Raw genomic sequence first — 14,661 nt, 5'->3', positions numbered from 1 at the left:
CAATGTAATAACTGCTGCAATCTACTGTTCGTTATATGGAAAAAATTTCAATTACAAAAATAAATCGTTTAATTAAAAGAGCTATTAATGACAAAGATATAAATGAAAATCAAATTACTTTAAATAGTGTCTAGTAATTTTACCCATATGATTTTTGAATTAAATTTTTTTATTTCATTTTTTTTTCCGAAATTCAAGAGATAAGCGATAATTAGTTGATCAAAGATTGCCTAAAATAACTATGCATAGAGTTAGGATTGCAATTTACTGGACTAGGACTAGGAGCAGAAACTACTGAATCACGAATGCGAGCCTGAAGGCTTCCCACTCCACTATCATTTTCCAGGTTATCAGTGGATGGTGTGAATATTGTCGGATCCAATAAATCACCATCTAGTATAATCCGTGGGCGTAAGATAACCTTCCGATTTTGACTGTTACTGTTGCTATCATTATTGTTCTTGTTGGAATTGTTATCCATTCCTGATAACGCTTCACTTGATAATGATAAGCATAACGCCTGAAATATTTGTATTTTATTTAATATATATGAATCAGCATATACATATATCATTATAAATAATATATTTATAAATAAAAAATAGGTAAAAAGTATTTTATACTAATAATTTCTTTTCAAAACCTTTTTTTTCAATACATATATTTAAAAAAACAACAACAAAACAAAACAAAACAGAAAATATCCTACACGCTTAGCAATGGTTCGCTCGAGATCACGCTGAAATGCATGCGCATTAGGCACATTTGGAATCCTCATATAACTTCTTTCTGGTAGTTTTGTCTGATAGAAATCATTGTTGTACATATCAGATAGATTTTCCTTGCTGTATCTGTAATTATAAAAGATTTTGTTTTAATCTGAATTTTTCTAAATTCAATATTTTTTTTTTTTTAATTTGACTAACTATTCTTGTTAATTTAGTTAAAATAAATAAATGTTTCTTTAAAATGTGTAAAAAAACAATCAAACAGATTTACTTCAATTTATTTCTTATCAATTGATTTACTTAAAAAAATTTTTCAACTAAATTTTTAAATTGTACTTATATAAAGTATGAAAAGAAGACAATACCTGATCCATTCATCTTTTGCATCCAGTTCAAATTTTTCCCTTTCTTTCCATTCTTTCTTTAGACGGAAAAATGGAAAACGTGAACGTGAATCACTTGAAGCTAAATTTAATGTGCCACGTTCATTTCGAAATGATAACGTCGAGCGCAATGGTGGTTTTTGCATCTGACGCTCTGATGAACTTCTAAACATCTCCGTCAAATTAATATATCAATCATAAAATTTATCAATTTTCAAAGAATTTTATGCATTTTTGATGAACACAATAGCAGTAACCTTACTCATTAATTGATTGCCATTTGTTCATTTTTTCACAAATCTAATTCATTTAAATTAAGTTTTTAATTTCATTAAAATTTGCTCTTGTCAAATTAATTTTGTCAATAATTTCCATTTCACTATTTCATGTACGATAAACAAACAAATGATAAAAGTGAACCGATCAAGTTTCTGCTCAGCCGGAACATATTGTTTCGTATACACATTGCAAGTATTTGTAGGAAGTGCTGTATCAGGTTTTAGTTTTATATGCTGTTGCAACGCTTCCAAAACACTTTCCGGTCGTCCACATTTGAATTCGTATGGTTGATCGTAATCAACTTCAAATGCAAAGCAATTTTCACCGGTACCAAACCTAAATTTATTTTTTTATCCCAAGTTACCGATTAAATTTTCAATCCGATTAATATTATTATTTTTTGCTATTTAATCAATATTAATTTTAGAATTGAAATATAACAGATTAAATAATTTACAGTTGTTATTGCTCTTATTGTTTTCGCATAATTTCTGCTATTTAATCAATATTAATTTTAGAATTGAAATATAAACAGATGAATATTTTTTTTTTTAATTTGAGTGATGTTAATTTATGCAGTGTAAAGTATTATCAAATATATTTAGCATGGTTGAAGCTCAAGATGTTTTAGATATTATGACCAAAATTTTAAAAATGCAATAGCATGTTACGAAATCTAAAATATGTACACTTTTTAATGCATATAATTCATTAACATTATTCATCCTTTAAAAAAATATATATTATGATCAAATTTTATAGAATGAAAAAAAAAAAAATGTCATTGCGCAATTTTTCGATTGTAACAAATAATAATAATAATAATATGCTAAAAAAAAAAAAAGAAAATATTTTTGCAAAATGTATTACAATAAACTAACCAAGTAATTTGTGGATAAGACCAAGCTTCAATGCAACTAAATCCATTTTTTAGAAAAACAGAATCACCAAAACTAATCTCATAATTTCCTTCCGGAATTTTCATACGATGTATATTTTTATTACTTTCCAATAGTACCGGAATACGACTTACTGTAAACAAAATTTGTACCATTCATATTAAAAATAAAATAATTATCGCGAAAAAAAAGAAAATAATTTTCAAAAAGAAAAAAAGAATTATGAAAAATTATAAAATAAAAAGGCAAAAAAAATAAAAGAAAACATACAATCCCATGGAACATCATATTCGTCATTATCATTGGAATTTGTAGATAGTGAAGAGGAAGGATGTGTACCAATTGAAGCAAACTAAAATTTATTTCTATTTATCACAAATAATGGAAAATTTTTCCATCACAATATTTAATCAGTTATTATTTTTCGCTTATCTTATCACAATTAATTATCATAACACAGTTTCACTTATATATTACAAAAATATCACAAAACATTTTATGATAGCAATATACCAAGATTTAATATTATAATAGTTGAAGGATAATTTTCCAGATATTATATTTTCTTTTTTAAATTACAAAAAACTACTGTTATGTCTTTTTTCTTTTTTTTTTTTTTTTTTTTTTAGACGAATTTTTAAAATTTTTTTAAAACGAAGTTACGGAAAAAAAAACCTGATCCGGAAATGCAACTTTGCATAAAACATAATGCCATTCATCTACATTCTCCACAGCAATTAACAGTACCGGAGCATTCCTTGGTTGAATTTGAATGATTCGATTATCATCTAGAGAACGAAAATAAATATATATATATATATAACAACAAATAAAAATATATCTCGAAATCAAATCGAAATAATTAATACAGAAAATTTCAAAAAATAAAAAAGATAGAAGTCACAAAATTGCACTAATAATACTTATTGATAATAGCTGTAATTAAGTTTATAATAGTAATCAAAATTATTATCATTATTAGGACTATAATTAAAATTATAAATTTCAATTATAATAATATGGCTATTTATTGCTGTTCCAAAATAACGCTAAACAATTTCTCATCTAATAAATAAAATTAAAAAAAAAAAGTAGTAATTTTCCAATTTTTTTCAAATTTATTTTTCGAACTTAAATTTATTTATGAACAATAATTTTAAAAAAATGGGCGTATTAACTTATACTTCAATTCAATTCAAAAAAAAAAAAAAAAATGGAAATTTCCAAATGACTAAATGTTTATGATTTATAAACGCTCTGTAAAACACTACTCTATTACCAAGTATAACAAATATATCTAAAAATTTCAGATGAAAAGTAATCTTTTGATAATTGATATCATTGCTATTGAAAATATAATTGCTGGATAGAAATATGTGTAATCACTCAATTAATAAATTCATTCAACTAATAATAAAATTAAAATTAGAAATACCAAAATCTTTATAAATATTAAAATATGCAAAATTAAAGGAGAAATAAAACAAAACAAAAACATACTACTAACAGTATTCCGAAAATGAACAATTCGAATTGCAACGCATTCGCCTAGAAGAATACTTTTTGAAGGTGTTAGAGCGGCAAGTTGTGACCCTGAAGTGTAAATCTCAAGACGTGCTCGACCTGTCACATTTTCTTCAAATATAGCACCTTTGAATCGTTTCCATTTCTATAAAACTTCCAATAAAATGTTAGAAAAAAACTGCAAAAAGAATTTAATTTAGTTGTAAATAAAATAATACAATTATACAAAAATAAAGAAAAAAATTTTTGAAATTATTTTGAAAATTAATTTTTATTACAATTATACGATAGCATAGTTTGCATACCAGTTGCATGTAAAATCATTAACATGCATATGAAGTGCTGAATAAATAATCAAAGCAGAAATTATTCAAAAAAAAATGAAAGATAAAAAAAAAAAAAGGTATGAGATGGAATGAATGAATAATAATATCATTGAGTTATATAAATAAGTTTCAAAATGAAAAAATTTTTTTCTTTGTCATTTTTCCATATGCCTAGATGAATTCTTACATTTTTTTTTTTTTTGTAATATATGATAAGTTTGCTTCATTTGAATGAATTTGATTAAATTCAAATTCCATTCCTTTCGTTTTATCATTCCATCACCAATTTTTGCATGTTGCCTTTTCTATATTTAACTAATAAAGAAAAAAGTAAATTTTAACACAAAATAAAATAAAATCATAGCTTTGTGTTAGTATTTTAAGATTTATGTTAGTATTTTAGTTCGTTGTTAAAAAAAAAAAAAAAAAAAAAAAAAAAAAACGAAAAAAAGCAAGTTGAAGAGAAAGAAAAAAGAGAGAAATTCTTTCTATTTTTTCCTTTTTTTTTTTTTTTTTTTTGCTGAAGATAAATTCCAATCCATTGCAATGATAAAGCTATCAAGATGATAAAAAAAAAGAAAGAAAAAAGGAATAGTTATAGTGGCAAACAATCATAAAATTCATACAAATGAACTGATTTTACGGCATGATAAATCTTTTGATATGAATATCTTGATATGATATAAACTGATTAAAAAAAAGAGCGAAAGGATTGTTTACAGTGAAAAAATGCGATTAGTTATGAAATGAATGAACTGTATTAACAAATAATTATTTCTTTGATTGCAATTAATATTAATTTTCATTCTTTCCTATTAATAATATTAGCCTATCTTAAGATATGATAGTGTTGGATTTTATCAAATGTAGAAATATGCAAATTTCAAAAATTTTTCAACTTACTGAAAAAAATCGACCTTGAAAAACATGTACTGTGCCATCATACACCGGTTCCATTGTTCCTAAAATTTCATAAATGAATATAACATTTAAAAACAGACACACATACACAAAACGAGTCTTATTTTTATTTAATTAAAGTCAAATACAAGCATTTTAAAAATTACTTCAATATATCTAAATCAAATATCCATCATAGCTAAAAATTCAAAATGGTTAAATATTTTTGATGCTTAATGATGATGAAGAAACTGAAACAATTCAAATATAGTCCAGTATTTGTCCAAAAAAAACGAAAAAAAAAAAATTTGAAAAATTTTGACAATTTATAATAAATTTTTCAAATACACTTTTTTTTCCCCGAACTGACCTTATCCTCATCATATTACATATTATAAATAAAAGCAATAACATAATTATTTTTATCGTATGATTTCAAATAATCAAACAATCTTTTTTTAAAATATTTTGTTTACGAAAAAAAAAAAAAAAAGAGAGAGAAAAATATTTGAAATATTTTAGGATAAAATGAGAAAAAAATGGTAGAAGTGCAAAAAAATGTATTTATCAAAAGATATAATAATCGTTTATCTCATATAACCATATGGTAAAATTTTCGCAGTAAAAATTATTGTCGTAAACAGAATGAATGGAAAATGTTGGAACAGCTAAAACTGTCAACAATAATAACTAATAGATAAAATGATTTGGATATGAATTGACTAATGAACTAACTAACTGACTGACTGCTAAGCAATTTTGATGATGCTTAGAAGATGTTAGCTGATGAATCATAAATGCAAAAAAAAAAAAAAAATGAAATTTAGCAATTTTCCGAAAGCTTTCCCAATTTTTCAATTTATCCAATTTTTTTTCTTTCATTTTCTCTCTTTTTCTCTCTTTTTTTCCTTCTTCTTCTTTTTTTTTTTTTTTTTATTTTAGATATATTATTTTCATTAAGTTTCAGTAATGTTTTTTTTTTTTTTGAAAATAATTTATGATAATTTATCATAGTGTAAAACAAATTTTAATTCTTTTAAATTTGTCCAATTAAAAAAAAAAAAATTTGTTTAGCAATGGATATTTATATTTTTTATTATCATAATTATTATTGTTAAAAATAACTGAAAATGAGAAATTCAAAGCAATGAAAAACTGATGATGCATATTTGCCAGAGGAATTAGGAAATATAAATAAATATGTGTACATCTAATTAATTCAGGTTGATATTCAAAAAATTTCGGAATTAATGAAAAAAAAAAAAAAAAACCACCCGTTTTTTACTATAAAATAATGGAAACCACAAAAGCTAAATAAATATGTATTTAACATTTTGCACGATTTAAACTTTCTCAATTTTTAAAATAAGCAAAGATGAAGTCATTTTTAAGCGTATGTATGCTTATATGTTTAAAACATTAAAATTAAATAAAAACTACTGTGAAAAGAAAGTGATTTTAGAAAATTATGGGATGTAATAAGCATTTATGATGGAATAATTATTTTAAGGATACATTTTTTGAAGTTATACAATGAGAAAAATATGATTTGAATAAAAAGAACAAATAAATAATATGAGGAATAAAAAGAAATTAAGCAATGATAAAATTTAAATGGAAATGAGAAAGATAAATTTGATCAGAATTAGTGATTTGATTTAATATAATTTGAACAGATCAAATAAATAATGTACAAATGTACGATATCATTCAATAATTATTATTAACATAAATAAATGCAAATGATTGAAAGATTGAAAAAGTAGCACTGATAGGCAGCTATATAAAGCTAGAAATAAGTAAATATTCAAGCAGATATTATTCATTCATTCTGTACCAATCATTATTATAGTTATTTGATTTCGTCTACTCTTCCTTTGTGCCAACAATTTCGCTAAATAAATATACATTACGAAGGCGCAAATGATATGATTTGTACAGCTTTTCATCTTACACAATTGCAAATTTCATTTCGTCTTTGCTTCAAGTATCCAATCGTTAATATTGCCACTATTATTATTATTATTAATATTATTATTTGTCACTCACTATTATTATTTTTTTATTATTAATCACGACTATCGATTATCATTTCTAGTAATCATTTTGATATATGGAATGCTTTGACTAATTAATATTTAGATAAAACAAAAAAATGGGATTTCCGTCCTATCCAACTATTACTATCCTTATGAAGTCGGAAAAAAAAAATTTCTTAAAATAAATTCTAAAATTTAATTTTTTTCATAGCTTCATTGAATTGTAATTAGAATTGACGCTGTAGCAGTTTTAATTTAAATCTTCTAAAATTTCTCAGCTTTATCGGAAGCAAAAAGACATTTGTCACAACGAAACGGCATACTACATACTTTGCAATTTCACTCATCATTTTTCAATTTCCGTTTGCTTCAACTGAAGAAAAAAGCTTCAATATATTTATCTTTACAAAATTTAATTTTCGCATAAACATACTTTTAATAAATTCCATTTTTCCACTTTTTTTTTTGTTTTTAAAGAATCGTGCAAACTTGTGATAAAAATTGCATAAAAGTTTTGACAGAAGTTAAGAAGGAAAGGAAAAAAAAAGAAGGAAGAAGATTTTAAAATTGAATGAAAAATGACTCTTTACGATGAAATAATTGAATGGGACCATCAAGGTGATAGGTAGACAATAAAAATGAATTACAGCAAGCAATTCTTGTCGAAAATTCATCCAGAGAAAAAAAAAAAAAAAAAAAAACGAGAAAGAAAGAAAAAAAATGATAAAAATTGTTAAACATCTACAATTTGAAATTTCATGAAAATGTGAATTTATATTAAAACCACCTGTACCACAAATAATATAATAAACCGCCCATTTCTCACAGAAAAAAATAAAATAAAATAAAATCATTATTCGGAATGGGATAGTGGGAAGGAGGAGGAGGATAAGTAACATTTTTGGATGGGATTGAAACGAAAACGTTTCTTTCAGCAGGTGAGCATACCGGAAAGAATAGATTTGAAAACCGACAAAGGTGTGCAACTTACGGAATAAAAACGAAAAGAACTGTGCTTTCGAGAGAAATCAATCAAAATAAGCAAAATACGATATCTCATTATCATTATTACTATCAATATTATTGTTATCAACGTAATCACAGTAAGATAGATGTATGCGATGAATTTCTTGAGAAAAAAAGAAGAAAATAAATTATTTTGAAACTAATTATCATCCATTTCATCGTGTATTTTAGTTAAATAAGTGATCACTAGAAAAAATATTTTTCAATAAAGTTAAAAAAAAATGTTTGAAATTTTGTTCTAATTAAAAAAATTGGTAACTATGTCAACGAGAGAAAAAAAAAAAAAATTAATTCAACAAATTAATTCATTCTATGATTCCTTCATAGTTAATTTTGTAGACATTTAATTGTTATGTTCAACAAAACGAAATCATTTTCTTCTCACTTAACAACTATGAATGAATGTTGCGGTTCATTTAATATGACCAATTTCACTAAGGAAAATAATTCATCCATGAAAGAAAAACAAACAAACAAACAAACAAATAATTGTATTTGTGCCTTAACTTATCATTACGAGACTTACCTAATCTAATCCATATAACTAATTATCGTTATCTTTACCTAATAAAATTTACCATATTTTACTAGGTTATTTACTTCTAATCATCCGAATCTTAATCTAGTAAGTTAGAAAATTTCAAAATTTTGCGTATAAATTGCATAAAAAGCAATAAAACATGTAACAAAATTTCAAATGTTTAGATGATACGAATGATTGAACCTCAACAATAAAATCATCAGTGAAACAATTTGATAACTTTAAACAACAAAAAAAAAACGAAAAATACATCCTCCTATTATAAATAAATGAATTTGATTGATGAAAGTGCGCAAATAGTTTGTCAAATGATCTTTTTTTTAGAAAAAAAGGAAGAAGAGAAGAAAAGAAAGAAAGTTAAAAAAAAAAGCGCAAATAATTTCTGAAATTTATTGCGCGCTATTATTCTTTTATTTTTTTTTTTCCTGATTTTTACATTATAAACTGTTGGTTGGATTTGAAAAATGTATGTTCATATATTAAAAATAAAAAACAAGAAAGATAAAAATGTAAATTTTCTTTTTTCTTTTATTTTTTGATAAAGTGGTAGCGAAAAAAGTAGAGTTGCGAAGTGTGACACATCTTGATAATTGGTGGAACAGGTAAAAGGCAAATATGGGGGACAGTATAAATGAAGTTTGAGAGTATGTCATCTTCTTGCCACGTTTTTTTCCCGGCATACACTTTTCAAAATCATGATGTCTCGATTATGTTAAGTACTTTTTTCATTTTTCAACTCTCATCTGTTGTTCGTCGTCTTCAAGGCTATTGAAAATTAATTCAATTAATGTAAACTGCTTAACAATTGATCTTTATTCTATCTATCTATCTATCTATCTATCTATCTATCTATATATATATATATATATATATATATATAGAATAGAATAAAATCATTTTATAAAATGAAAAGTAATTATGAAGTTACTTATCCATAAAATTAGTCTCACATATATATATAAGTTTGTATTAAATATTTGTATAAAAACAAACAAACAAACAATCTACAGTTCATTTTAAATGCTTTATTACTACCTTTTAATTAATTTATTACCTTTAAAATGAAAAGGCATAAAAGAAAAGAGTAACAGAAAAAAAAAAAGAAAAAGAAAATGAAAGCTAATTTTTATAAAAGGAAGCAATTGCTACTGACGTTTGTTCTAAAAGTTCCATCGTAATATTTCCCTTTCTATCACATTTTCATCCCACCTATTCTAGCTATAGCCTTCGTCCTTCTAAAAATATCTTTCATCATTAATCACAGCTTTTTTTTTTTTTTTTTTTTGTTCTTTTACTTCTTTAATTAATTAAATTAGTTTATTTGACGTATGATGCTACATATCATTATGTCGGAAGTAAGTCTAAGTTGCGCTATAATTCCTTTGGCGCCATTACGGTCAGCAAAAATTATCGGAAGCTGAAAAGATTACACAAAAAAAAAAAAAAAAAAAAAAAAAATAATAAAAAAAAACTCTAACTATATTCTTTAGTATAAAATGATAGTAAATTAGAATTACTGAAATGATAAAATGATAGCAAACTACAATTATAAAAATGACAAAATAATAATAAACTAAAGTTATTGAAATGATAAAATGAAAATAAACTGAAATCATAGAAATGTTGGATAGATTAGACTAAAATATTCTACATTGATGTACATTCATCCATTAAAATAACATTGCATTGAACAAGTGATTAGAAATTAACATATAATAATAATAAAACTGGTTCATTTCAATGAATCTCATGCATTTGCAATTATTGAAAGGATTATAAAAATAATAATTATTAAGTATAATAATTATACTTTGAATAGCAATAATAATAACAACAATAATTTTTAAAAATTTTTTAATGATTAATTAAATTTGAAATAGTTCTGAAAAGTTTATCGAACATAATTTCAAACAAATTTCTAGCTTAGAATTTCCTATTGAAAATTATATTAACTAGATACTTAAAAAAAAAAACAAAAAAAACAAAAGAACAAAAACATTTAAAAATGATTGACTACATTGAAAAATTGATACACAAATATCTACACTCAGAAATTATGGGGAAGTAACAGAAGGAATAAAGTATACTTCACTGATTTTCCTTTCATCCTGTCATTCCTAGCAAACTAAATTAGCTTATTTCCCTTTTATTTCACTTCTTTCCTAACTATGGATTTCGCATGAATTCCTTTTCCTTTTTTTTTTCTTTTTTTTTTCAATCAAGACGAGAAAATAAAAATGGATAAACTCATTTCTATGCTAATTTAATTCTCTAAAATGATGTTGTATGGTTAAATTTACAAATTGAATGAGAAATGAGTAAGAAAAAAGATCAAGCATTAATTTCTCAAAAAAAAAAAGAATTATTTTAAAATAAATTTTTATTTATAATAAATTATATATAGGCTTCTTAAAGCTAACAAACAATTGTATTATAGTGAATGGATATATGGAATAATTCAGTGATAAAATATAAAATTAACATTTATAAAGAATTGTTTGCGTATTTCGAATAGATTAGCTACAAATGTAATTAAAGGTCAAACTGATCATCAAATTATTTATTCATTCGAATGTAAGACAGTGCAATTAACTCAATGATTAATGAATTCAAATTTGAAAAGTTCATTTAATCATTACAAACTTTGTATGTTATAGGAAATGATTGGTTCGAATTGTCAGTAACAACAATTTTAAGCTAAAATTTTGATTTATATTTAACCTAATGAAATTATAATTGAAATTACTTTAAACCAAACTTCGAACCACAATAAATCAATTAAAAAAAAAAGAAAGGAAGAAACGAGGAAAATGTATTGAAAAAAAACAAGATGTGATAAGAAATTTTTGTGTAACTATTTGCTGAACAATAAATAAGCAGGCCGTTTCATTGATTAATCAGTTACGAAATTCCGTACTGGCATCATAATACATTGTCATCAAGCTGTCACCTTGTCTGTCTCCATTGCTCTGCGAATGAGTCATCGTCTAAATCATTCATACGATAGTCTTTTTAAGGTTTTTTTTTTTTTTTTTTTCTTTTTTCTTAAATAAATTATGGTCTTCATACATTAATTTCATTCTATTTCGGTAGAGATAAATTGAGAGAAGAGACGAATGAAAAGTAATAAGTAACAATGTGAGGAAAATCACTGTGATAATATGATCCATCAAAAAATTTTAAAAATAAAGGTAAATTTAATTTCAAATTGATTTAAAATTTCACTCTTAAATTATCATATACGAAAAAGTTAGATTTTCTTATCGAAAAATGCTATAAATTGATGTAAATTAAATTTTTGAGCTGAAAATTTCATTATCAATTTACATTTTACAACTATCAAATTTTAGCATCTTTGCCATTCATTACGTAACAGCAGCAGCAGTAGCAGTAGCAGTAGCAGTAGCAGCGACCTTTCTAGTTTCATTAAATATATAAACTATAAAATGTTCCAAAATTTAATTCAAAATTTAATCAAATTTCATGATGAAGAAAAAGAAAGAAAACCATAATGGATGATTATCAATATGATGATTGATGATTCCATCGCTGCAAAAAATGTATTATACATTGCGATAAGGAAGAAAATATTTTTGAATTTGATATTTTAGTATTATAAAAATGTTTATCAAATGAAATTGAAATTTTATAGCATAGAACAAGAAATAAATGGTAACTAATATTTAACAATTATAAAAAGGGGAATCAACAAATATTAACTAATTCAGCAATTAAAATAAAAGTCAATAACGAATTTTTCACCATATAAATTGTCTATGGAAACAATGAAAAGAGGAAAGAGAGAGGGAGAGAGAAAGGGAAACAACAAGTTATTTGTGAAGCGTGAAAGAGGTACACTGGAGAGGAAGGAGGAAAGAGAGGAGGAGAAAGAGGAGAAAGGAGGAGGAAATGAGGGATGAATAAGTTTAAAACGAATTCAGAATGACATTATGTGTGTGACATATACGAAGATTTGTCTTTGACAGTTATATTATACGTTCATATGTACTTTCGGATAGCATTAAAGGAAATTTTTGAATTTGAAAACTTTCAAAATTAATTAGCATACTTTTCTGCGATGTTATACTAAATATTCTCAATCATATTTTATTTATTTTTTTTTTTTTTTTTCATAAATTACTATAATTTCTAAGATAATTCTATCTTTATGTTTTGAATTTGAAGTGATGCAGGAAGTAATATAATTAAAATTTTTTTTTTTGAAATCTGTTGTTACAAATTTCGAAATTTTTTTTTTTGCTTTCACTTAAAAAAGAAAAATCAAAAATTTTGTAAAAGTTTCTTTTTTTTCAATGAAAAAATTAAAGCAATGATATTTACTGTTTTTTTTTTTTTTTTTTTTTTTTTTGTTGCTGTTTTTTTTTCCTTTCTGTCATTTCTTGTTTTCTTATTGCTATTGAAGAGGTTTGACTTAGCAAGAAAAACAGAAAGAGGAAAAAATTCAAAATAGCTGAGAGCTGCCAATTTTAAAATTAAAATTAAAAATTTTTTTTGTTAATGAAAAAAAAAGCGAAAGAAAGAAAGAAATCGGACAATAAATATGTTTAAATTTTGGTTCATTTTTTCCTCTTTTTTTTTTTTTTTTTTTAACTTTTAAATAACACAGGAATGAAATAATCTTAATGTGAAAATGATACAATTTACAGTAGTATAATCGTATCTGTGATATGGAATGATAATCAAATTCTACAAATATTGCAAAAATTCTATTCAGAAAAAAAAAAAAAAAAATTAATTTAAATACATAATCACCGAAACCATAATATTATTGTACAAATTCTTCCTCTCAAAACTAAAAGCTTTCTATTCATAGAATGTTTACTTTTACCTTCTTTTTTTCTCGGAGAAAAAAACAGTTTGAATGTTCTTTTAAAAGAATATGTAATGTTATCACGATAAAAAAAATAATCATGATAATTTGAAAAAAAAGAATGGAAAATATTCATGAGATGAAAATGATAACATAGTTTAATATAAAAAGAATGAAATGAAAATTATGACGACAGTTTCGAAGGGGAAAAAAAAAGGAATATTGATAAAATACTGATTATGAGATAAAGATTGCGATAATTATAATTCGAAGTATGAGATTTTTACAAAATACCTATTCAATATTCGTTTATTTTCTCATCTCATCCCTAGATTTTATTTACACTTGATAGAACAGCAAATTTTAATTTTAATTTAAGTGTTAAAATTAAATCGGAATGCAAGAAAAAAATTAATTAATTCACCAACTGACTAATGACAATAAGAAGAAATTTGATGATAATTTGTACAAAAAATTTTCACATACTGTTCAAACAAAAACTTTTTCATTTATTATCTTCACTTTATCATTATTGGTTACTATGTGAAAATTTAATTAAATGCACTTTTTCTTTCTTTAATTTTTGCCTAAATTTTTATCGAAATGTAGAAAATGAACGCATATATTTTAATATATGAATTTTAATTTCTTTTTTTTTTTTTTGAATTTTAATTTTTTTTTTTCATTTTCATGTTTATAACGAAAAACATTGCATAGTCAAATTATCAGTTAAAATTTACATAATTATTAAACTATTGATAATGATATGTTAAAATGCAATGCTTTCTTGAAAATTTTTAACGTATAATAATGTTTATGATAACATCAGTAAGAACAAATGAATAATTATGAATGGAATGATTAAATTTTAGATATAAAAGGATGAATGAATGATATGTAAAACTTTAATTGATCAAATTTTAATCCTAATTAAATCATTTAATTTTTATGCATTTATTTGGCATGAAATATCAAATTACATTTTTTAATTTGTACCAAATTTTAAACTTTCAATTAATTATCATCTTAACGGATCTTTTTCGTGCAATATTTGTTACTACATCTTAAAAAAAAAAGAAAAAAAAAAGTAATTTTGGCAACATCTACTGAAGAAAAAAGACAAAAAAAAAACAAAAACAAAAATAAAATAAATTTGAAAAGCTTGTTATTTTTTTCTTTACAATT

At 23.7% G+C, this 14,661-nt stretch overlaps 1 protein-coding gene across 1 annotated transcript; it reads right to left on the bottom strand.

Annotated features, from left to right (window-relative positions):
• Positions 1-211: 211 nt before the first annotated feature.
• Positions 212-5,096, bottom strand: Bm5075 (Uncharacterized protein; the record flags this gene model as incomplete). Its single annotated transcript, XM_043073315.1, has 9 exons — positions 212-520; positions 710-851; positions 1,094-1,276; positions 1,532-1,726; positions 2,272-2,422; positions 2,560-2,641; positions 2,965-3,077; positions 3,790-3,958; positions 5,043-5,096. 9 exons carry the CDS (start codon positions 5,094-5,096, stop codon positions 212-214), a joined length of 1,398 nt encoding a protein of 465 aa, XP_042929249.1.
• Positions 5,097-14,661: the final 9,565 nt, after the last annotated feature.

Source organism: Brugia malayi, assembly GCF_000002995.4.
Source record: "Brugia malayi strain FR3 genome assembly, contig: Bm_v4_ChrX_scaffold_001, whole genome shotgun sequence".
Taxonomy (NCBI): Eukaryota; Metazoa; Nematoda; class Chromadorea; order Rhabditida; family Onchocercidae; genus Brugia; species Brugia malayi.
The sequence above is the reverse complement of the archived record's forward strand: the minus strand, read 5'-3'. Positions and strand labels throughout refer to the sequence as shown.